Source organism: Triturus cristatus, chromosome 9, assembly GCF_964204655.1.
Source record: "Triturus cristatus chromosome 9, aTriCri1.1, whole genome shotgun sequence".
Lineage (NCBI taxonomy): Eukaryota > Metazoa > Chordata > Amphibia > Caudata > Salamandridae > Triturus > Triturus cristatus.
Genome location: NC_140592.1, coordinates 322243162 through 322266685, shown reverse-complemented (window position 1 = coordinate 322266685; position 23524 = coordinate 322243162). Strand labels below are relative to the sequence as shown.

General features: G+C 42.0%; 1 protein-coding gene across 2 annotated transcripts in view; it reads left to right on the top strand.

The window, feature by feature from the left end:
* The window catches only part of RNF123 (ring finger protein 123), a 1761234-nt gene that overhangs the window by 357743 nt on the left and 1379967 nt on the right, over nucleotides 1–23524 (top strand). For both annotated transcript variants that reach the window (XM_085625036.1, XM_085625035.1), the window contains exons 10-13: nucleotides 6426–6551; nucleotides 15793–15907; nucleotides 19667–19771; nucleotides 22977–23102. In XM_085625036.1, the coding sequence (XP_085481162.1) occupies nucleotides 6426–6551; nucleotides 15793–15907; nucleotides 19667–19771; nucleotides 22977–23102 (472 nt within the window). The remainder of the gene's footprint in view (nucleotides 1–6425; nucleotides 6552–15792; nucleotides 15908–19666; nucleotides 19772–22976; nucleotides 23103–23524) is intronic.

Sequence of the window (23524 nt, the reverse complement as noted above, 5' to 3'; positions counted from 1 at the left end):
CGGTACCTCCGGAGTATCGAGAGCATCAGGGTCCCAGCCAGGCAGTCACACAGTCAATGCAGGGCGGAAGGACCAGGAAGGGCAGGCCAGACAGCACGAGCACTCGTGGCGTGGGCTCCCACGTGGGATGGAGCCCGGAGCCGCAATCCGGTAGTGCGGGCACTGACACTGGGGCCAGAGCTAGTGCCAAGAGAAAACAAATGTTGTTTTGATAGCCTGATCCTGTTAGATTGACTTGCCTATGCGATGATTGCGGGGCATTGAGCTTCATGGATGGACTCCCTTACCTTGCTTGCTGAGTTCAGTGATTTTTTTTAAAATAAAAAAGATTCTATTGGCTGTTTGTACACTTGTTTTATTGAGAAGATCGTGAGATATGTTTTAATGATGTTTTCTATGCTTGTAATGTGCTTTTATGACTGTTTCTTAATGCCAAAATAAAGTGATGGTGGCTGGCCAAAATGTGGGGTTCCACAAGTAATGCCTGCTAGAGATGATGAAGATCAGTCTTATCGGAGTTTAATTCGAGTTGAATGCTATTCATTCAGTCGCGGATGAATAGCATTATGTTTTGAAAAGTAGATTTAGATGAATTATCAATATCGAACAGTAATCGCATATCATCGGCGTAATTGTAAATTCTAACCTTCATCTCTTTCAAGGAGTACATAAGGGGGCGTATGTACAAATTGAACCGGTGGGGTAAAGGAGATTATCCCTAGGGCACTTTCCAGGTAAGTGGGACTTTGGGTGAGCCGAAGGGGGATAGACGACACGACTGGACGCGGTCCTTCGGGAAAAAGGTGATCCACTTGAGCACCGTGTTCTGGAGGCTAGCGGCTCTGACATGGTCGATCAGAGGTTTGTGGTTGACTGTGTTAAAGGCTGCCAAGAGATCTAAGTGCATGAGTGGTACCCTTATCAGTCACTTCCTGCATGTAATCTACGACTGAGACGATAACCGCTTCAGTAGAGTGGGCTGGCTGAAAGCCTGCTTGATGCGAGTCAAGAAAGTGTGAGTCCTCTTAAGAAGGAACATAAGCATCTAGCAACATTTGCTTTCAGGACCTTTGCGAGGTATGGTAGTAAGGATATGGGGTGTTTGTTCTTCAGGACATTTAGGTCATCACCAGCTTTCTTTAATAGTGGGAGTACTATCACCTCCTTAAAAAGCTAGCTACCACACCTTGGCTCAGAGACTCATTGGGGAGAGTTAATGCTGAGCCAGAGAAGCGGGAGAAGACTTCTTTTAGGATCTATGGGGGACATGTATCATTGGGTGAGCCTGATTTGACTTTAATCAACAGGTCTGTGAGGCGCGCCTTGCTGATGGTGGGCAGCTCAGACTTAGTGATTGGGTTCCTAGCCAAATGGGTGTTAGTTCATTCTTAAAAAAAAAAATCCTTACTTCAGCCTCTGTTCTAGTCAGCCAAACTAATTAGATCTCTCTAAATGTTAGATTTAAATCTGTTTTATTCAACATAGGCAAAGGTCAGCTTGCATACAACAAAACCAGATTGTTACAGTTGTAAAACAGCATCCAACTATTTGATCCATTTATAGAATGGCACTTATTTACTATTCGACCAGCTGTGGGTTATACCTCCAAATAACACATCACAGTATACCAAAGTGGATTTAATACAGGGGAAAAGAAGACCGCAGAGAGACAATGAAGGGAAAAAAATGCAAACATCGCCATCAATCCTGGAATCAAGCTGTCCGCCCCCAAAAGAGGGACCCAACCATCCTTGTTAATTACCCCTCCACCAGAGCACCTCCGAAAACATCCCTACATAATTCGGTATACCATCATCTAGTGTCTGCCTTAAGATTGTCCAAAAATACACTGACAGTCTCATTTAGAGAGAGCACATAGTACTTTCCTTGTAATTAGACCCATTGATCTCACTGGACCTTATCTGCTATCTCCTTCTGTGTCCCTTACAACTCCCCCCTTCTTGTTCAGCGTACTTGGGTGCAGATTGGTAAAGGACTGGAATCTCTGTTCCTGTAGGTGTACAGTCATAATCAGCATCCTCAGAACTTGTCCTTTCCGCACTGCAGACATCAAAATGACCAGCACTGTGCCCCTCCCCCCCTGTTGTATTGCTGCTGCAAACCTTGGAGAGAAGCTGAATCACCAGTTTTTGTGTTGCCACAATCATAGGAGCAAGTCTCCATGCATCTAATTCATCTTGTCCTCCATTGCCTCAGCAAGAATCTATGCAGCAACTATCATCATTCTGAGGTGGGGAGTCCTAGTGCAGATTATCAAGTTGTTCGGACTTGCCATCCATCATGGTGATGCCCTCAATTGTGCTGGACCTAAGGAAAGCATGTCCTACATCACAGCAGAAGTCTCCTCTGAGGGACATTCCAGACTCTGCCTCTTCTGTTTGGCCATGCATCGCTAAAGCTCAACACTCCATCAGGCCCTTCAATGTCACCTACATGGCCTTGACTGTGTTTTCTGTAGTAGCCGTCTTCTCAGATTAATCTGAGGATCATATTCATGGAGTACCATAGGGTCCTTTCACGTGGTGTATAATCTGCTTCTGATGGATACTTTTCTTGCAGATTCTTCACCACATCAATGTCTTCTCGACACCAGACTGGATCATAAAAACGTTTTCACCAGCAATAGGTCTCCAGCACTGCCAGACATCCAACCTGGATGTGATGACATCCAGCTGTATGTGGCACAGGCTGTCATCAGTTCCTGTTCTCTTTTGCTTTGGCGCAGGTCAAGAGCTTTTCATCAGCTTGACTGACAAAACTCCTTAGCCAATTCAACAGCAGCTAGATTAGATGCCCCCTCCTAAAGTCTTGGGGTTTAAAGCATGCTATGGTGTCATTAGGAAATGTCCTTGTCTGATCCATTCAAAACCTGCATTTAGTGTCTGGGATCTGACCACAAATTATCGGTCTATGACTGTTGGTTGTCCATGCCCCCTAAGGCTTTTAGGAAGATGGAAGACAAATTATTCCTGGCAAAGACTTGTAAGGGTACTCAAAAATTATCCCTCTCTCCTCCCTCAGGGAACTCCTCTAATAGGGAGCAATATTCCCAAGGGATCTTGCCTCAAAAGAAACCCATAGGAAGGAGAAGAATGAGAATGAAAAAATAGTCTTCCTCTCATGACCTTTTGAAGACTTATTGGTATTGTTCACTGACGTTTGTGTTTTCCCTTCATTAAAGCTGATCACGTTCCTCTAAAAGATTAAACAGGAGTTTCCAGTCCCACCCGCTAATCCTTCCCAGGCCAAGGCCTTTCAATAGAAGATTGTGAACATTTTCAGGATGGATCCAAATTCCTCTAAGGGAGCCTTGTTTCTGTGGGTTTGGAGATTTGGCAGGTTTAACCCAGTGGCCACCTGATTCTGTACCTTGACAGGTTCCATTATTGCCTCTGCCCCTGAGGATGCCATTGCTCAATACAACACCAACCTTTTCGCTTTTGGATCCTCCAATGATGTCATCACCAGTGCCAACATCTAGGCTATCTTTGCCACCACCTCAGCCATCAAAGTTGACAGACATTATTTGAGTGGTAAGAGATAAAATTTGAGCACCCTTTGAGTTTCAGCCCGTAGCAGTGCCTCTCTATTTATCACAGTTTTACTCAACTGAAGGAGGCCTTTGGTTCAGACTATTCCACATCAAAACATTCGAACAGGAATTATGACTGTATGGATTAAGATGATTTGGATACTGATAACTATTGATCTCCTCCCTCGTTACCACACAGATGTTGCCTTTTGCCTAGACCTTCAAAAATGCTTCTAACCACAACACTTTGCTAGAGATCTACATTCCTTATTCATGTAGGCCTCCTTCAGAGGGTGGTTTTGTTTCTGAGCTGTGCTACAGAAAGCATCCGAGTCACTTGAATTACCTTCACCGACTACTGAGGCAAAGTCCAGTGCCTTGATGGAAATCATGTAGCTGTCTTTGGTGGCTCTGAAACCCTTGCTGCTGTTCGGTGAAGGTCTTTTGGTGCCTGATCCTGCTCCTTATGAGAAACCCTTCATTGGGCCCTGTAGTTCATATGAAAATCGCACGGTGCCATCAGCCTGCACCTTCAGATCCCTATGACAAATCCTTCACCAGAAAGTTCAGTAGTTCCAAAGGGAACACAATGCATTTTGCTCACTGCTCCTACAGGTTGTGAGTTGTTTGTCTAAAGGACTTAACTTCAGAGGCAGAAAACATTTTGCATCATACAGATTAGCTCTGCATGTTGCCAATGCCACATTCTGTGTTGGCAGTGTGTCCATGCCTTTCGGCAGCTTGCTAAGATGGCCATAAGCAGTCTTCATGAGCCCTGCTCAAACTTGGTGAGTGATGGTTTGTATACCTCCAAGCAAATCCTGAAGTACTGCCTGAATTCTGATGACACATGGCTTGACTCATTATCTGACTACAGTATTTTACCGATATTTCCCAGTGGCAGTGATGAACATTCCATTCGTTGAAGAATGGCTCTTCAAGGCAAAGGCTGACTTCTCCCTGGAACATTTTAAAAATAGCCACTCCATGGCACAGTCACTGGGCTTGGCCTTCCAAGTGAAGCCATTCCACCATCAGTATTATTGATTTCAGGGCTTCTCAAGGGGGCAGCCCTCATGATAAATTCCACCTTCCCAGCAGGTCCGACCCCTCCGTAACTTTACTACTCCTTTTGTGCAGGAGTGGACCTAATGGACACCAGCAACATCAGCAGCTCCATCTTCACTGGCTCTGCCACCTCAAATTCTCTTTGACTCTACCCACACTCCCCATTTCTCTCACCTCCTCTAGCTTCTGGTATTAGAAAGGTCTTCCACTTCACCACCAACTGGGATACTATCATTACAGATCACTGGAGTCTTCAGGTTATTTGCTATGGTTATGTCCTTTCTTTATGGTCTTCACCAACAGACCGCACCTCATTTGAATGAAAGTGCTCTCTGGCACACAATTTAATCCTGTATTTGGAGGTACTGGCCCTACTGAAGTAAGGGGTTGTATAAGTGGTGTCCATGGGGGAGAGTGTCACAGAATTTATATGTTTTATATCCGTATTCTCCAGTAATATGGATGGATGGATGGGAATTTGGCGAATAAATCTCTTCGTTTTCACAGGACAAGTTCAAATTGTACCCCTGAGATAGAGGCTGGACCTCAGTGCAAGGAATTGATGGGTGCCTTTGAATAATCGGCGTGCTAACTTCCATCTGCCAATGCCCCCTGCCCACAGGTGTTACCTTTGATTCAACTGTTGGGGGGGGGGGGTCCGACATTACCAGCTGCAGTTTAGTGCAGTGTTTGGCATGTCATATATGAAGGCTTTTCCTCCTCACAGGGTTGCAGATGTTTGGGATATCATTCAGATATTTCTGTTTGGACTCTGATCCTACTTCTGCAGGCTTTCTGCCTGCTGGGCTTTAGAACCCTATAATAGATGGGATATTAGGGCCATTCATTGGTACCTAAGACAGTAGTTACTGTAACATTATAGTAGTATTTTAGCTGAGGTGCACATTTCCAGCTGTGTTGTCACAGACCTCCATTGGTGAATGTGCCCCTCCAGTGTCACTATGGGTCACCCTAAATTCCTCTGCAGTTGTTGGCTACATTTGTTATGAGCTTCTTTTTGACATGGGGTTATAATCTGGGCGAGATGGTGACACAATGCCTTTGGTCTGTATCAGAACTACTGCACATAAAATGTGCCGCTTCTCTGAAGGTATTTCTCTCTTCCATCTTGTGAGCACAATTAAAGTTCAGTAAGGAAGCACAACCACCATACATTATGATAGCAGACAGAGCGGTGTGTGATCTTTGACTCTGTTCGGAGGCCCTTTGGCAGTAGGCCCGGCAGGAAGTGTTCTTGGGTTTAGCATAGTTTACTGGGTGAAACCTTGAGGTTCGATTAGTCACAGTGTGTTCTGTATATACTGATGGGGGTACCGGTGCTGACACTGTGGAACTCACCGCCTAATTGAAGAAAAGCAGGGCAAAATCTTACTACATGCATTGTAGGAGAAATTAATACTGAACTGTTCTAGCTTGACTACAGTTGAAAACCATTCAATAAAGACTGTGATTAACGAAAGTTTGATTGGGATTCTCCCTTCTACAATTTAATGTGCACTTCAGCCAAGTGACGAAGTCCAACTGTGGCATATACACATCATCTGAAATAACTAATGGGAGACTTGCTTTGCTGTATAATAGAACCAACTAAATTAATATATATATCTGCTAACGATGAAAATCAAGCATACAGTCCTGGCTATTCCCTATTTCTGTTTACTGTAAGAGTTGAGGGTTGGTGCATTATGTTTATATTGACCTAAGTGTTCTATCAGGTTCCATAACTACTGTTGCTTGAATCTTGATGTTCCCCCATTTATTTTTATTTTCCCTTTTCTTCTAGAAATGGTGTGTGCTTGGGCACAGCATTCAGTGATATCTCTAGAGGCTTCGGCATGGCATACTTCCCAGCAATCAGCCTGTCCTTCAAGGAATCTGTTGCTTTCAACTTTGGGAGCCGCCCATTCCGATATCCTTTTTTTAAAGCAAGACCGCTAAGCAGTAAATTAAGTAGAAGTAGAGATGCATAATATCGCTAGATGATGGTTGTACGGTAAAATTTTAAGCTCGGATAGAATCATGTCCCTCGTGCAAAATTGAGGACCAGTGTAATTAAAGGGCCTATGTCTTGATGCTAGTGTTTTTATTAATGTTTTTAAAAAATATTTTAGCAACTTTTTTCAACATGAACAAGTGTGTTAAACACTTTGCTACTCAATATATTCAAAAGTTTTATCTTTTATCTCAATAGGGCACGTCCGATCTCAAATAATCCTAGCGAATCTTACTACCAGATTTTATGCAACGATATGAACAAAACTCCTGCATTCTCCAGCACAGCTACACATGTATGTAATAGTTCTATTTAAATACAATCCCTGCTGCAAATGACAGTGCCAGTCCCACATTACTCGACAATAGAAATTGAGGTGTGCATAAACCCAAGAGTCCATCTGCCACCCTTCACCTGTCTGCATACCAACCTGCCAAGAATGAAAGCAGTGAGGGGAAAACCACTACTGTGTTACCATTTAGTTACCTAACACATAACTGCGGTCATAGACAGTTGGAGCTGTCCTTTTCAGATAATTGTTTGAGGAACCCATCCAACTCTATTATACAAAACTGCCCCCCCTCTCTAACGGTGTTGCCTGCTTAATGTTTTTCCTTCAGCTTCTGCCCAATTAGAAGCCAATGGGAGAGCAAGGTTAACAAATGTACATGCCATTTTATTTAATTTCAATCTCCTCTTGAAAATCAATATACATGCGTTGGGACTCATTTGACTGTGCTGCCTATCAACCATCCTTGCGCACAATTACCTCAGTCCCCAGTACAAATATATAGTAGTGGTACAATCAAAAAATATGTAAGAAGTTGGCATTTTAATTTCCACCAATAATACATACATATTTCAGGTTTTTAGCTCTGAGCCTCTAAGCATATTTAAAAAAATTTGTCCTGAAAAAACTTTATCCTACAAGGGCACCTAGGGTCTAGTAGTTCGAATAGCGGGCAGGCAGCTTAAACCTGTGATTGTACTAAAAGGTAACCTTTTGCAAAGTGCTTTAAAGTTCAAATTAAGTGTTTTGCTTCAAGTTTTTAATTAAACATCTAAACTTCTATTACAAGGGACTAACTTATATTGCCTTGTCCATGTAGCGAGGACTAGGCCTTCTACACGGTGATAGAAGGAAACTAAAGACAGGAAGGGGGCATTCTATGTGAGCAGGAGCCTTCAATATCCCTTTCTCCATTTCTCTCTTCTTTTACATGTTGTGTCAAGGTCACCAAAACTTCCAGAATGTTTAAACCCTTAATAAAGAAATCCCTTTTGGCACTACGGACCAAACTGTGAGGTTCTTGTGCAGAAAAAAACTAATTTATACTCTGCCATTTAGCTGTCTTCTCCATTGTTTTGCTTTGTTTTTATTTTCTTGACCTTATTTGGGATCGGATCTCTGTGGTGAATAGAACTTGCTTTTCTACTCTGTAAACATTTCTTGCATGTGCCAGCTCTAGTAAGTAATTAAATGCCTATTTAGGTAATGCTTGGTACTTCTGCTGTTCTACATTCAGATATGTCAGAACCCTACATCTTAGAGAAACCTTAGACCCTTATTAAAGAAACTGCCTATTAGTAGTATGAGCAGAACCACATTTTTCTGTTTTCGGAAAGAACTAACCTAAACTCTCTTGACTGCCTAGGATATTTTCGACCTATTTTATTCAATATTTGCCCTCCTCCAACACATGCATTTTTTTCTATTGGCTGCAACCAATTTTTGGTCTCATCTGAGACAGCCAACCATAGTAGAACCTTCAACCTTTTTCTTCCCTGTGTATATTTTTGACGTGTAATAGTTGAAAGTAATGAATAACCTCCATTTTTGTTTTCCATTTTGGTTCGCCATTTTATTTGTTGTCTTTTTGACCTCCCTTGTCAAGCTCACCATGAGTGACAGCTGTAAGACAGTGTCATAAATGGTTGTAGTGTGTTTCCTGCCTGTTTATTGACAATGAAAACTTTTGGTGCCTTTTTATCACACTGGTGGTAAAACAGGTTTATCGAATCCCTGGCTCCAAAGATAGGAAGTAATGAATAATACAACAACAAAACTGGGACATTAGTCCTGTGCCAGAAGCTTTTCTTCTCTCAAGTAACACTGCTAGGTTGGTCCATCAGTCTTTGCTCGAAGTTACCCACACAAGATGGCTTGCTGTTTTTCCATTTCACCCTCACTAAAAGATGCGTTATAACATTCTGAGTTCAGGCATACTAAACTTTATTTTTCTACCTTGTTCCCAGGCCCAGTTATGTTTATAGGTTGTTATAAACAAACTCCCCATTCTGTCCTATGGGAGCAGGTAGCCTTGCAATGGTGAAAAACGAAATTGGCAGTATTTAATGATCAGGACATGCCACACACATCAGGGCATGTCCTACCTTTCACATACAATGCACCCTGTCCACAGGGGTACCTTGGGCCTTCCTTAGGAGTGACTAATATGTAGAAAAGGGAAGGTTTAGGGACTGGCAAGTGTATGCACTTGCCAAGTCGACATGGCAGTCCCAGACTGCAGACAGGCTCTGCAATGGCAGCTCAGAGTTACATTTTACAGACTGCTTCTGTGGGTGGCACAATCAGTGCTGCAGCCCACTAACAGCATTTGATTTACAGGCCCTGGGCACACAAGGTGTACTGTACTAGGGACTGACTAGTAAATCAAATAGCCAATAATGGAAACACCAATCCAACACAATCCATAACCGTAATTTCCAAAGAGATCACTTGCACTTTGGCACTGAACAGCAGTGGCAAAGTGCCCAAATTATCTTGACCAGCAAAATGGAGTCCAACATACAGCAAAAAAACAGGAGGCAAAGGCAAAAAATGCAGGGGAGACCCACGCCAATGGTGCCAGGTCTAACCGTGAGCATGTGTCAGAGCTTGGCGGCTTCACTTAAGCTCTGTGTGTTTCTTTTCTGAAGCATGGACTATGGTACTTTTTAAAATAATTTTACTTGCAAGACAACTTGAAACCATCAAAGTTGAAGCTCGCGCTTAAACCCAAGTAACTAGCCTTAACCAAACTTTTTAGCATACGACCAGTTTCCGAAACCTACAATCTGATACAAACTTCTAGCCACAGATTCCTTACCTTAGAATTATCCCAAGGCGTCAGACTAGATTTGGAAATTTTTCATGAGCAGTACTCCTGGGCGCCGGTAGGTGTCAACATCCGGCTCAGCGTGGCGTCATCCGCGCCAAAAGTGACATACGCTGTTCCTAAATAGGCATCACTCCAGCCCGGTGATGTCAGTTCTTTTCTTTCTGCACCAGTCATCGCAGTTTCGGAGAGAGCTACCCCGTCAGTTACTTTTTGACTGAGATTTTTTCAACGTTTTGTCTGTCTTTTGACTGAGATTTTCTCCTGGTGTGGCAGGATTGTCTTCTAGGAAGGTCGGCTTCTAGCCCTAGTGTGCCTGTCACTGTTAAATGTCAGTGACGGACCCGCATCTTGTTTGCCTCTGGTGCCTCGAGCTCGACTGTGACATGAAGACCTGTTTTTACTGTTGCGTGATGAATTCGAAGACCTAGAGGGAGCTATCCCTTAAACTCCTGGTGGCTCAATATGCGATGCTACAACAGTCTTGATCGCGGTCGAGAGGCAGGTCCAATGATCGGTCGTGGAGCATGAAATCTTCATCTTACTCAGTCATCGGGTCACTTGGCCAAGTCCCACTGCACCGTCGGCCGATGAGATTAAGCAGCATCAACATTCAAGGTCTGGCTCCTCGGTTGATCCTATGCCTGTGTCAGCTCAGCACTTCCCTGAGTTTCCGGGAGCCGAAGCTACCCCATATCAACTCAGAGTTTTATGAGGTCTTGCGCCTCATATTTGAGCGGCTCACTCCTGCAGGCGTGCCTATCAGCTCGCATGTTCAGGAGGGACCCTACTGGTTCCATTGCGGCAGCTCCGGCGGGCCCCTTGGATCCAGAGATGGATCAGGACCAGCGCTGGTCATACCACCTCAACCTTCCCTGGTGCCATCCCAATTGTGATCCCATTCCGACACGGATCTGGAGGGATGTCATCGAATACTGTCTCCGGCGCCGACTGGGTCCATGTCTTCCAGGCCAGAGCCTGTGCCCTATTCCTACATGCTAGGATACAGAGAGGATTGGAAGGGGCCACTGGACCCTGAGGAATACTAGCCATTTAGATCCACAAATGGACTACTGCGAGGATTTTGCGGAGGCCAGTGGCATGGACACTTCTCCAGATACTGGCATGCTTTCTCCCCCTACCTGGCTGTGGAAAAGGGAGCATCATTTGCAGTGTTGGTGAGAAGTGCGCCCGAAAGCCTGGACCTTAGCCTGCTCTCAGTGGCAATCAAGACTAATGTTATGATGGAGATACTTCAGCGAGTAGTGTCCCCCTTAGAACCGCTTTTCCCATTTAATGAAGCCCTTAAAGACCTCCTGCTTGGGACCTGGTCCAAGCCCTGCAGAGGGGATCCTGTGAACAGGACGATAGCCTGCCACCGCCGCCCCCTCCCCAGGGAACCCCCACTTTCCTCACACAACACCCTACCCCGGAGAGGTTGGTGCTCCAACACTTTACCTCCCATGTAAATCCTGGCGCATTCCCTACCCCTCTACCAGATAGGCAATCCAAGAAGCTGAACACTTTAGGGAAGAAGATGCTTCCTTTCACCAGCCTGGCACTGTGATCCTTGAACACTGTGTACCCTTTTGGTAATTACTCCCATGCTCTATGAAATTTGGTATTTGTTTGCGCAAGTGCTGCCCATGGTTCCGGACGAGGCCTGGGCCATACTCTCCCAGGCTGTTGGTTGCTGATGGGAGATGCAGCTAAGTTCATGATCGGATGTGGACTCAATACCTCCGACTTGCTGGACAGATCAGTTTCCTCAATGGTGGCCTTAAGTTGACGTCACACCTAGCTAAGAACAACTGACTTTTCAGGGGATGTCCAAGCATTGCTTATGGACATGCACTTTGATGGCTTCTATCTCTTTGGAGACTAGGAGGATTGAGCGCTGGAGTGCCTCGAGGACAACAGGGCTACCGCCAGGTCCTTGAGCTTTTCCATGGCCGCTCGCTGCCCCCAATACACCTTTCTGTCCTTTTGTGGCCATGAAAGGGGTTTCCAGCCACCTCTATACCCTCCCAGCCACCACAGCGCACATATTTTCCAGCCTCTGAGTGGTTGAAGACGCAGTACACACAGACCCCGTGGGTCAGGCAGCCAGATGTCGGGTCAGTCCACCGCCCCCGGCAGTCACAGCCTCCAGACCCTTTTAATTAGCCCTCTTATCATCATGGGCAACCAGTAGGAGGCAGGATACTCCCATCACCTGCCCACTGGATGTCTATAACATCAGACTGATGGTTTTCTAAATTGTCCAGAAGGGCTACTCCCTCCCCTTTGTGACTACCCCTCCACCAATGCCACCTGCTCCTAACCCTCAAGACGGTTTTACTAGTGGCGATAACATCTTCCTAGAGGGTCAGTGAGCTTCAAGCTTTGTCATCCAAGCCTCCATACTTAAAACTTTACCCAGAGAAGCTGGTTCTACGAACTAGGGCTTCCTTTCTGCCCAACATAGTTAATCCCTTTTATGTAGGCCAGTCCATCATCCTGCCTACTTGTTTACTTTCCACCACATCCCTCCAAAAAAGAGGAGCGTCTGCACCTACTGGACCCAAAAATGAGCATTGTCATGCTACCTTGAGTGAACAAGAGAGTTCCGGATGGACAACCAACTCTTCATGGGGTGTGTCGGAGCAAAGACGGGAAAGGCTGCGACCACTGTGTTAGCACTTGGAGTCCTGGTCCTGGACATCTGCCAGGCAGCAACGTGGGCCTCTCTGCATACGTTCACCAAGTACAGTCAGGATGGGCACTGTGCTTGTATGGTCGTGCAGGACTTATTGTTGTGAAATAGTTTTGCAGACCCACCTCAGGGGAGGTATTGCTTGGGTATCTATACTAAGATGAGATATTTGTGGCTAGAAGTTTCTATCAGATGAACAAGTTACTTACCTTCGGTAACAACTTATTGGCAGAGATTCTATCTAGCCGCAGATTCTTTACCAACCCTCCCATCCTCCCCGCTCTGCAAACAGTTTTCTAAGGACAGGGCTTTCCCCTTTCAGGCCCTTAGTTTTCCAAACCAGTGGTCAGTGTTCTTCATGGCTCCGCACTCCTGGCATGAAAATTTGTGAATAGATAATGTCAGCACGCTGGGGTGGCACCTATATAGGCACTGCGCATGTCACTTCACTGATGCCACGTGGAGCCGAACGATGCCACCTACCGGCGAACAGAGGTACTGCTCACAAAACAATTCCGGATTCAGTCTGACACCAAGGGATAATTCTAAGGAAAGGAATCTGGAGCTAGATAGTATCTACCAGATAAGGTATTATCGAAAGTAAGAAACTTGTTCTTTCAGCCGCCAGTCGCTTTTACTGATGATGAAACTGTATACACACTTCCTTCTTTTAAGCCTGTTGACAAACCGCATTTGTTTTTATGATTAATGTTTGCTGCTGCTTTAGAGAATGTTTTACTCATCTAACATGCAGTGATTTCATAAGGTTTATTTTTCACCTTTACCTCTCTCCACTCCTTACCCCTAAAATCAACCCTTACCTCCCTTTCCTCTACCCATCCCAAACCCTAAAATCAGCCATACCTCCAGTTAACTCTACCCAGTCCTGATCCCTCAAGCCACCCTCGCCTCCCTTTATCTCGTCCTTGCCCTGAATCCTCAAGTCACCCTCGCTTTCCTTTACCTCTACCCACCACTGAACCTCCAAATCACCCTCAGCTCCCTTTACTCCTTCCCAGCAAGGCAGCCTCATCTCCCTTTACCTCTACATACCTCTGAGCCCTCAAATCACCCTCTTTACCTCTACCCACCTCTAAACCCTCAAGTCACTCTCTCCTCCTTTTACCCTACCCACCCCTGCACCCTCATGTCTCCATCAACTCCCTTTACTTCTTCCCATCCCTAAACCAACCCATAAAAGCACTTTTCATTAAATGTCATAAATAGTATGTTATTAAAGAAATACCTGTTTAGTAAAGTACTGCCTATTAAAGGTACAAATGCTTACCTTTGTGTTACTTACCTGCGTGGTTAACGACCCACATGTTAAAGGCTGTTTCCCAACAGGCATGACACTATCCGCCCCTTCCTTAAACACGCTCCTGCCTTCACCCAAGCTCCCCTAAATGTTTTGGGGGCATTGTCTGTTGTGCTCCAAGCTCTTGTTATCTCTAGACTGGACTACGGCAACATTCTGTATCTAGGAGTCAAAAAAGACGTGTTACGTAAACTACAGTTCGTGCAGAATGCGGCGGCTAGGTTACTTTGCAAGGTTCCAAAAACAGCCTCCATCTCAGGCTCCCTTCGAGATCTTCATTGGCTCAGGGTTGAAAATTGTATTAAGTTCAAAGCCCTGAGCTATATGTTTAAAATTAAATTTGGTAAGGCACCCCAATGCTTGAATGCCTTAGTTCACCCCTACCCCCCTTCACGTTCTTTACATTCTGCCACTCAAGCTAAATTTACGGTGCCTAGGACCAGACTGTCACGAATGGGTGGTCGTTCCTTCTCCTGTCTAGGTCCCTCCTTGTGGAACTCCCTTCCTTTGTCACTTCGTACCGAAACTATATATGAGAATTTTCGTAAGTGCTTAATAACCTGGCTGTTTAATATGTAGAACTTTGCCTTTTTCTTTTCTGTTCCTGATAGGCAGCGCCGGGAAACCCTTGGGTAGCTGTGCGCCTTATAAGATTAAAATAACATAACATTTTCTGTCCTTCAGTATGTTTGGCAGGCCTCTTCGCCTCTTTGTTAATTTGCCCCCTCACCTCCATCTTCCCCCTCACACCCTATACCTTGGGTCTTGCCTGAGACAGCACATGCACTGTTGCTTACTAGACGTTTTGTTTCCTTACATAGGGCTTAGACACTCCCTGTTGGCCTGTTCTCCAGTGCTAGCTGCTTCTGGTACTTAATATTTTTTTTGGGGGGGGGGGGAGGGAGGTTTGATTGCAATGCTCTATTTCACTTAATTTGAGTTCTCCCCAAAAACCAGGGTTAGGGAAAAACAAGGTTTATCCTGGGTTAGGAAGCTATCACTAAAATCGCAGTGGTTTTAAAAACAGTCTCGGGAATAACATGTTGCCGGTGCTTTTCCATCTGCATGCATGTTTGTCCCACTAATGCACTTTGTTCTGCAGATAGTCTGAATGAATGTTCAGTATCTTAAAAGGAATGTCAGACAGTTTAAATGTACAATTGATGGTTTTGAATTCACTCAACCCGATGTATTTCTGAGAGACAATTTTTTTGTTTTGCAATGTGTTGATGACATGTAGTGTAAACTTGACTTTTATTGAAGAGATCGGGAGAGAGTTTGTGTGTGTCATACAAAGGGATAATTGTTATTGAAGTATAAGAAACTTTAGGGGTTCTTGTGGCATGATGTAATTATAAAAAAACACAATTGAAGGCCTCAGTGGTTTTCAAGTGCTATTGTAGGGCTGCAGTTCGCTTTCTCAATATGTGCATTTTTATGTACATTTTTGCATAATTTTAACTCTTAACGTGGCATTGTTAGATATATTTTTTCAAGTAGGGAATGTTTTTTTCATAGTATAAAGTTGAATACCATATTAGGTCTCTAGTACAAAGAGCAGAACAATGTTTCATTAGTCTTGGGTGTTGTTTTTTATATTTCTGTTTATTAGAACTATTTGTGTAACCCTTTGTCAGGAGAAAAACCTTAAACAATTACTTTTTCAGTGTCTGTACAATAATATGGTCAATGGTTGCTATCAGTTCTGCAGAATGATGCAACTGGGGACTCTGCAGTGCTAGCTTGTGTCTTTTACTAGGCATTTAAAAGTTACTAAGTTCAGTTTGTTTGAGTGCCTTTAGCTATTACGAAGCATGAAAACTATACAAGAATAAAATGCTTCAGCTAAAAAAGAGGATACGTTTCTATTTTGCTTAGTGATTTGGGCATTTAAGTTAACTCCAGAAAGCATTAGAAAATCATTAGTTGCCATGGCAAAAGTTTGATTTGCATGTCAAAGCTATTTTAAGGAATGTTTTGTTGAAATACAGGAATCTGCCTGGTTTCTCCTTAATAACCCAGTACCTATCCTGTGGAAGGATATCGCCCACTGCAGGATCCTCCAAGTGCTGATCTGCGGAAGGCCCGCACCTTGCTAGGATATGTAAAAAACATAATTCACACGGGGATAGATGTGCAGGTATGTTGGATATGCATTTCCCTAATTTATTTTCCCATATTCTCACTAAACCTTTTTGTTTCCTTCACTTTTCATTTCTACTGCACCAGGACATAAAATCATAGAGGATGCAGTTTGCAGTATTGTTTGTGGTTGTTTTGTATCAAAATAGAAACTAAATAATGATGCAGTCCATATGGTCCTGCTGTAGCAAAACTTGTCAATTAGAGTGCAATTCAGCTTGTGTTAGACCACAAAGAAGAAAAAAAAGCTTTGTTAGTTTCTTAGAACCACACCACAAGTCATGTGGGCCAAATAAATCTGTACAGTAGTTTTGTGCACATCCAAGAATCGCAAAGTATGTTGTGGTTTAAATCTTATTATTATTATATATGTAGCCTTTATCTATTATAACGTTTACACACAGTCCATGAACATGTGTTTACAATCAGTTTTTATATGCATATACAATTGCAATACATTTCACATTCAAACCAATTACAGTCAAAATGTGATTGTACTACATTTATGAAATTCTATAAAAAAGATAGCACAGTAAATCTTTTGCAGATTACATAGAAAATGCATTGCCATTTTTACAGTGCTTAATAATTTGTATTAAAATACCTTGTCGTATATACCTCTTAATAAATATAATGGTTTACAGATAAAGCACAGATAAAGCTTGCAGTTGATTCTGTACACCTTTTCCCCATTGTCTGTACCTCATGGCACCCGACTCCTACATTCATTGTTAACTGTAGACCACAAGATTTAAAAATAGGAAACAGTTATGCAAGTGAGGTCTCCAAAGGCATTTTCTGTCAATAAATGCAGTCTTTTACTTTTCACTGAATACTGTATACTATACTAGATTGGCTTATTATTTTTCATTGAAGTTAGAATTTCATAATCTGCTTGAAGGACCATAAGAGTAACTCCTTTGTATATCAGAAGAGTCTCGAGCTCAACCCAAAACACTCCCCTATTTAGATTCAGTCTCCTTTCCCAGTCACAGTCAAGAACGTTTTCCCCCTGCTAGTACTCAAACCAGAATATCTAGGCTGGCTCTGGGAATGTATGGGAGTGGATATTGTCAACCCTCTTTGTCATCAACTGCAAAGTGGTAGTTTGAAGTCTGCCCCCTGTTCCTGCAGCCCTCCAAGATAGCAAAGCTCTATTTAATGGCTCATTTTTATTAGCATCCTTACCCTGCTGGACTCAGAGGGCAGGCTTTTGCCCTATAAAGAGCAGGGTCATTGGCTGCAGCCATGTTTGTGTATATTCCACTGGAGGTGAGATGACTGGCAAAACTGGTTCTAAGACCGTTTTGGCTCAGGCAGCACAAAGTACATTTTTAAAGTTATTTTCCACTAAAACTATTAAAGGTCTACTTTCAGTATGAAATTAGATTTTTAAAACTAAGTGGAAAATAATTTGTAATCAATTTGCTAGAATAAACCTAGGTGAAAATAGAAGTCGAGGGCTTTAAATCTGTTTTAGCCCTGTTCATGCAGAATGTAACTAAACCTACATGGTGGGAGAACAGCCTTTTGTTATTTAGTTAATATTGCACACAATTTCAAATATGTAGTGTCACCTTTTTATAAATTGAGCACCCGGCCCTGTGGGCATGTATAAAAATGTATTTCTGCATGCCAAATGCACTCTTCTTTTCCATGTGTTACCACAGGGCATTTAAACTGAAGTACAACTAGAGCCCAGTGGTTCTCTTTGCAGCCATATATTTTTGTCAGGTGTGGGTTTGTAAATCAACAGTGCATGCCACCTATGATATTTAACCACAACATTATTAGTGCAATTTCTGCACCATCTATGATGGTCTTACAGAAAAGTTAAATAGACCAATTGCATGGAACCACCTTTACAGTACTATCTTAGGACCAGGACAAATACACCGAGGCATTGATAGACAGTGTCACAACTCAGAGTTCTAATACCAGTAAAAATAGTGTCCTGTAAATCTTGAGTGACAATGCAGAAAGGCGTCTAGGAATTTAGGACATTTGCATGAATATTAATGTTCTAAGCCACCTTGTCCTTCAGCTTGATATTTTAGAGAAGCTATTAAAATAATGATGTCCTCAACTTCTGGAAAATATCCGTGTTTATTTGAATTTCGATGGATTACATTATTACTCATTCACTTTGTGCTGTAGCATCTTCACAAGGTTACATCAACCAAGTTTCCAGTTAATTCCACTACAGTGTGCTAGCATGTGATACAATTATTTAAAATTAGGGCCATCTTAAATTTATGCAGTGTCTGAAGTTCAAACTGTGGAAGAAACAAGTATCAAAAGCTTGTACTGTTCCTTTGAATGTTTCACATCCATCACACCACAGTAATTCTTAGACACTTCTTTATTTGGAAATCATGCCTCCTCCAATTCAGTATTTAATGGCAGAGTCTCGTTATTTATATGCCTTCCATTGAGTGGCAATAGTACCAGGGAAGCCTGTGAGACTTTAAGAAATTGCCTCATCTCTAAATCCAGCAGCAACCTGACAAAAGGAATGTCTCCTTTGTTCGGAATATGGACTTCCCTGATCTCATTTTCAACCAAAATAGATTTTATGACCCCATGTCCTTTATTAACAATTCTCAACTTATGTAGGGCATTTCTTTGAAAATGTATCTTCTTTTAATATTCACTTCTTGTTAAAATGAGTTTGATAGGAGTTTGGGCAGTCTATGATCAGCAATGCAACTACTCTTGATAGCACCCTCAAAATAGGAAGGATTCTCTATCTTTTTTGATTTTTTGAAGTCCACCATGTAAAAGTTATCTTGCTTCACATCTATGAATAAAAAACGTAAAGTTCTTTTATCCAATTCAGGATCCAAAAGTAATGAATAGTGTCAGCTCAACTTGTTATAAATTCACTTCACGTTAATTAAGGCTCTGCTTGTTTGAGTTCAGACAGCATTTAAATGTTGTAGAAATGCTTTCGAGAACTTACTTGGATATTCTGCCTTGGCAGGACAGCTTTTCATGTTGTTCTTCCCAGTTCTTTGTTGCCAGTGGTGAGATGGATGCCGACAAATTTGCTCCATTTTACCAACCAAAAACGTAGATTTTCATTGCCTATTCCTAAAGGCTTCTCATCTGCACTCCAGTGGTTCATAGTGCACAGATGTTTTAGGTACGCTGTAGCACTGTACCAGAACAGTGACATTATCCCAATATGTGCCTTCATAGAAGCTTGGTTTCTCATTTCTAATGTCCTAGCACATTGTCTAGTTCTGCAGATGCAGTGCCTTAGCCTTGACAGATTTTCTGTGGACATCACATTTCTTTCAGCAGCTGGGCAACATAATGGTTCAGAATACGTATTTTAGTCTGCTATGAATTTACACTCATGTATGAGCATATCTTTCCTTTCTTGCTTTCTTGCAGCTATTGCTGAAATCTGACAAGTAGCCGATTGTAACAGTATGCCCTGAATTTGTGGAAAGATTAACTTCACCTTTTTTTCAGAACTATACTACTTTTAATGATTGTAACTGTGTTATTTTAGAGTAGGTTGTACCTTACCATGTTTACTATATTTTTGCGTTCTTACTTTGCTGTTCCCCATACTTTGTAATAATCTTTTCTGAGTGAAAATTAGTATTTTCTTACTAAACTATTACTTTTCAAACTTGTGCACTCTTGTTTCTGATTCAAATGACTGCAAGATTCTTGCGAACATCTTTTATGTTGCATTTACTTGCAGGACTGGCATCTGAAATTTACTTTGATCTCTATTTTGCAGGAAGGCAAGTTGATGGAGCAGGACGCTGCCTTTTGGCAGCTTCAGGGGGAGCCGACCGTGCTGATCTCACTGGCACACATTTTCAACCACTTTGCTCCTCTAATGGTTTGTTTCTTTCTTTTATGATCGACAGAACTCACTTTTTTGATCAAACTTAACATTTTTTATATAGGGTGACAACTAAGGATTACACTAGCGGATGCACAGTTGCTTCACTCACTAGTTTACGGTTATGGAAAAGTCATGCAGGAATGAATGAAAAGATTAATAGGCTATAACGTATTGACATTCTACAATTATAAATAGGTGAATGAGCTGAAAGCCGTGATAATGTATAAACATGAATGGAATCAACAGGAATGCAAACTAAAAGGCCAATCGGAATCATTTAGCACATACATTGTGTTGTTCATTTTCTTTCTTGTTTAAGAGATGGAATAGGTCACTGTACAGTGCAGTGTGTAGGCATAGAAATGTACCCTACACGTTAGTTACTGTTGTAAGAGAGCAATGTAATGAAGGAATGGTTGGAGAGTCCAATAATATTATATAGTTTACAAAACCAACTCCTTTGATTGAATTACTCAGTCGTTCTCAAAATATAGGTAGAATAGATGTTCGAGATTGCATCATATTTTATAACACTAATTTAAAAAGTTACTCCATTTGAAATTTCAACAGTTGCCAGGCTTGATATTTTTTTATTAGCAGCCCTGTAGAGCACCAAGCAGATCATCCTTGATAAAAGGCTAAATGACCTGGAGACTCTTCAGTCTATCCAATAATTAGAGCAACCCACTGTAATCTAGCTTCACTCTCTGTCCTCTATGGTCAGTGCAGCCCAACATTGATTGTTGATGCTAGATATCTATCTGTCCACCAGTCATAGTTTAGACTGTAAGTTCATGGTTAGACCACAAGCAAAAAGTAATATTTAGTAAAACTTCCATATCACACGAGCAAGCCTGATGCCTCCATTGAGCTATTCCTAATTCAACTAATGAAAGGCTTTTCTTGACCCGAAACCTTTAAAAGGTGATTGGGTTATCCAAGTAGGTGTCTACGTAACAGGGGTCAGGGTTTGTCATCTTCCATCAACATGTGTATCTGTGATCATTGAGTCTTGTTCTGGATACTACTGTGCAAGTCAATGTCAAGTAAGGGTTATCTATTTCAGTGAGTTATCATTCTCATAGTTTTATGCCCAGTCCCAGAGACCATATTTCTCTCATTGTGTAGAGATAATAATGCAAAAACAGTGTTGATTGATGTGAGGCCAAAACAGTGAGCTACTGTAATCCTAGGAGGAGGCCTGGGTTCAGTGTTTGATAAATTAGCAAAGGTAGGGGAGAGCGAAGGACAAACAGCCTATAAAAATTCATGCCATTTACGTAGACAGAATAATGTGCACACCACACAAACACACAAGGGGCAACCTGGTATTCCTAGGTAATATAGTCAATATAGCTAGAGATGAGATGTTCTTCCAGAATTATTTAAAGTAACAATGATGCATTGAAGCGATTAATAAAATAATTAATCAAGAAGATGGATGCCCAAATAAAGTTAAGAATTTTGATTGTGAAGTCAAAACTGATTGCAAGCAGTGGTGAGATTTTAATATCACTCCTAAGGCCATAGAACCAATCTCTGGGTTGTAGAGATTTCTGGACAAGGGAAAGATGGGTAGGCATTGATTCCCAAAGGTAGAGGTGGGTGGGGGAGGGACTATCATTCCTAACAGACAGCTAAAAGCTATTTCAAATGTATCCTAGCATCTGAAGATTTCTTAAAGAAATAATTACAGTAATAGTTTATATTTTTGGTCACTACCCCACTTGGTTTTGCCCTCTGTCCAACTGGAGTCAATCCATATTCTTTCAAAATATCAGTTCGCTAGCTAGTCAGAGATGTTTGGTTAGTTAATTGATTGACCTTTTCAGTCATTCAGTCTTGCACCCTACATATAACCTTCTCATGCACTGCTACTCTAAACATGTCAACCAACCAGCCCCTTTGTATGGGACAGGCGTGCCAGTCCACAAGTATGCACATTTTTCCAGTGAACAGCCGTCTCCATTGATATGAGATATTGGGTATCTTTGAACTGTCATGCAGCAGGATAAGACTTGACCATAGGTTACGATGGTAGTACATCAATAGCCTTAAAGGCTCTTAATTTTGTGGTATAGTAAGGGAGTAATTTAGAGCAAGAACATAGAATTTGTACAAGCCTACAGTTGTCTTGATAAACATCGCCAGCATGTAGAGTTGACTTTTTGATTTTAGTTTCATGTTTGGCAGAGTTGAGTCCTCCTCTCTAAAGTTAAAGTCAACAGTCTGATATTAAATACTGCTTTGACTCCAAACTTTGTTTTTTCTTATTAATGATACGGGCATGAAAGATGTCATGCAGCACAGTAGCATTTACGTCACGGTTCTCAGGACAATTGATGACTTCCTCTGATTTGACAAAATGTACAGTATTCCCAGCTCATACATAATCTAGGCATAAGGTTCCAGAATCTGATTGTTTTCCCCAATGTGTGCCTACTTTCAGATTTTTGGAGAGATATCAGTGATCAATATTACATTCACTTACATTCAGGGTTCCGTTGCACCAGAAGATCTATGAAATTACTTAAATAATATATTGGGCAAAAATGTTTGCACTAGAGGTGCGTTAGCCGTTCAAGTGGCTAATATGGTGACTACTTTCAATAGAATAGACAGATCTCGATGGGGCACAATGCAAAGCAATCTCCATCAACTGGCATGCTTAGAGAAAGATAACTTTTTTAACTATGGAAACTAGTGACACTACAAATCTAACTTGTATTTTTTTTGCAGCCTAAATATAGTACTTTTTGAATTGTTAATATTTTGTTTATAACTTTAATTCATTGTTTGCTTGTCATTGTTAAAAATATGTAATGAATTAAAGGTCAACATTTCAAGGAGAGGAGAACTTATGTAGATGTCTGAATACTGACCTCTTCTACCATCTTTCAAATACGTGGCATCTGTCAACCATTTTGGCCGGAGCTGGAAGAAGCCATTTAATGCTTCTTGGAAAGAAGAGTATGATTTACCACCACATCCGCTAGATGTCAAGTTTAGGAAGGTGCCCTCTGGCAGACAGCACCCACTACCAAGGCAGCACTTTAGTTAACGAAAAGTCCTCCCCTATAACGTAGTAAAATTGCAGTTCGCTAGTAGGGAAGAAGCTGTTCACTAGGTGGGTTTTGAATTATGTACACCTTACATACTACAGTTGTCTGGTGTTAATTTGAGCTGTTTTTGCCCTCAGTGTAAAGTCTACCTGGTTGAAGATGTCCTGATGAATTTCCTCCTCAGCATCCTGGAGGGGGGAGGCTCTGTGGAAGAGCACTCCCTTATTCAGCGACTCCTGGATCTGATGTGGCTACTTATGGAGGTGGGCTTGTGTAACAGTTTCCCAAATTTCATTTTAGCACTGTGCAAGTGTAAACTGGGATTTTTGTTCACATCCAAATGTCATTTTTTCTGCATCGATTTTAAAAATAACATATATTTGTTTTCCTTTACTCTTTACATCTATAGTTTTTGTGAAATAAATTAGAAACATATTTGAGCAAATGTTCATTAGAAGCCAGCCCGTTATGAAGTGCACAGTTGGTTTCTCTTAATTCTACCTGGCATTTGACATTACCTTGTCAATTAAATTTTTTACATGCACTTTGCTATACGCCATGTGTTAAGTCTATCCTTTTAAGAGGGGGTGTAATTGCGTGGTTTAAAGTCCATGACTACCTAATCTCAGTCCATCAGGTGGCAGACGGGTAGAATTATCTTGCTCAAGAATATAATTTCGTTTTA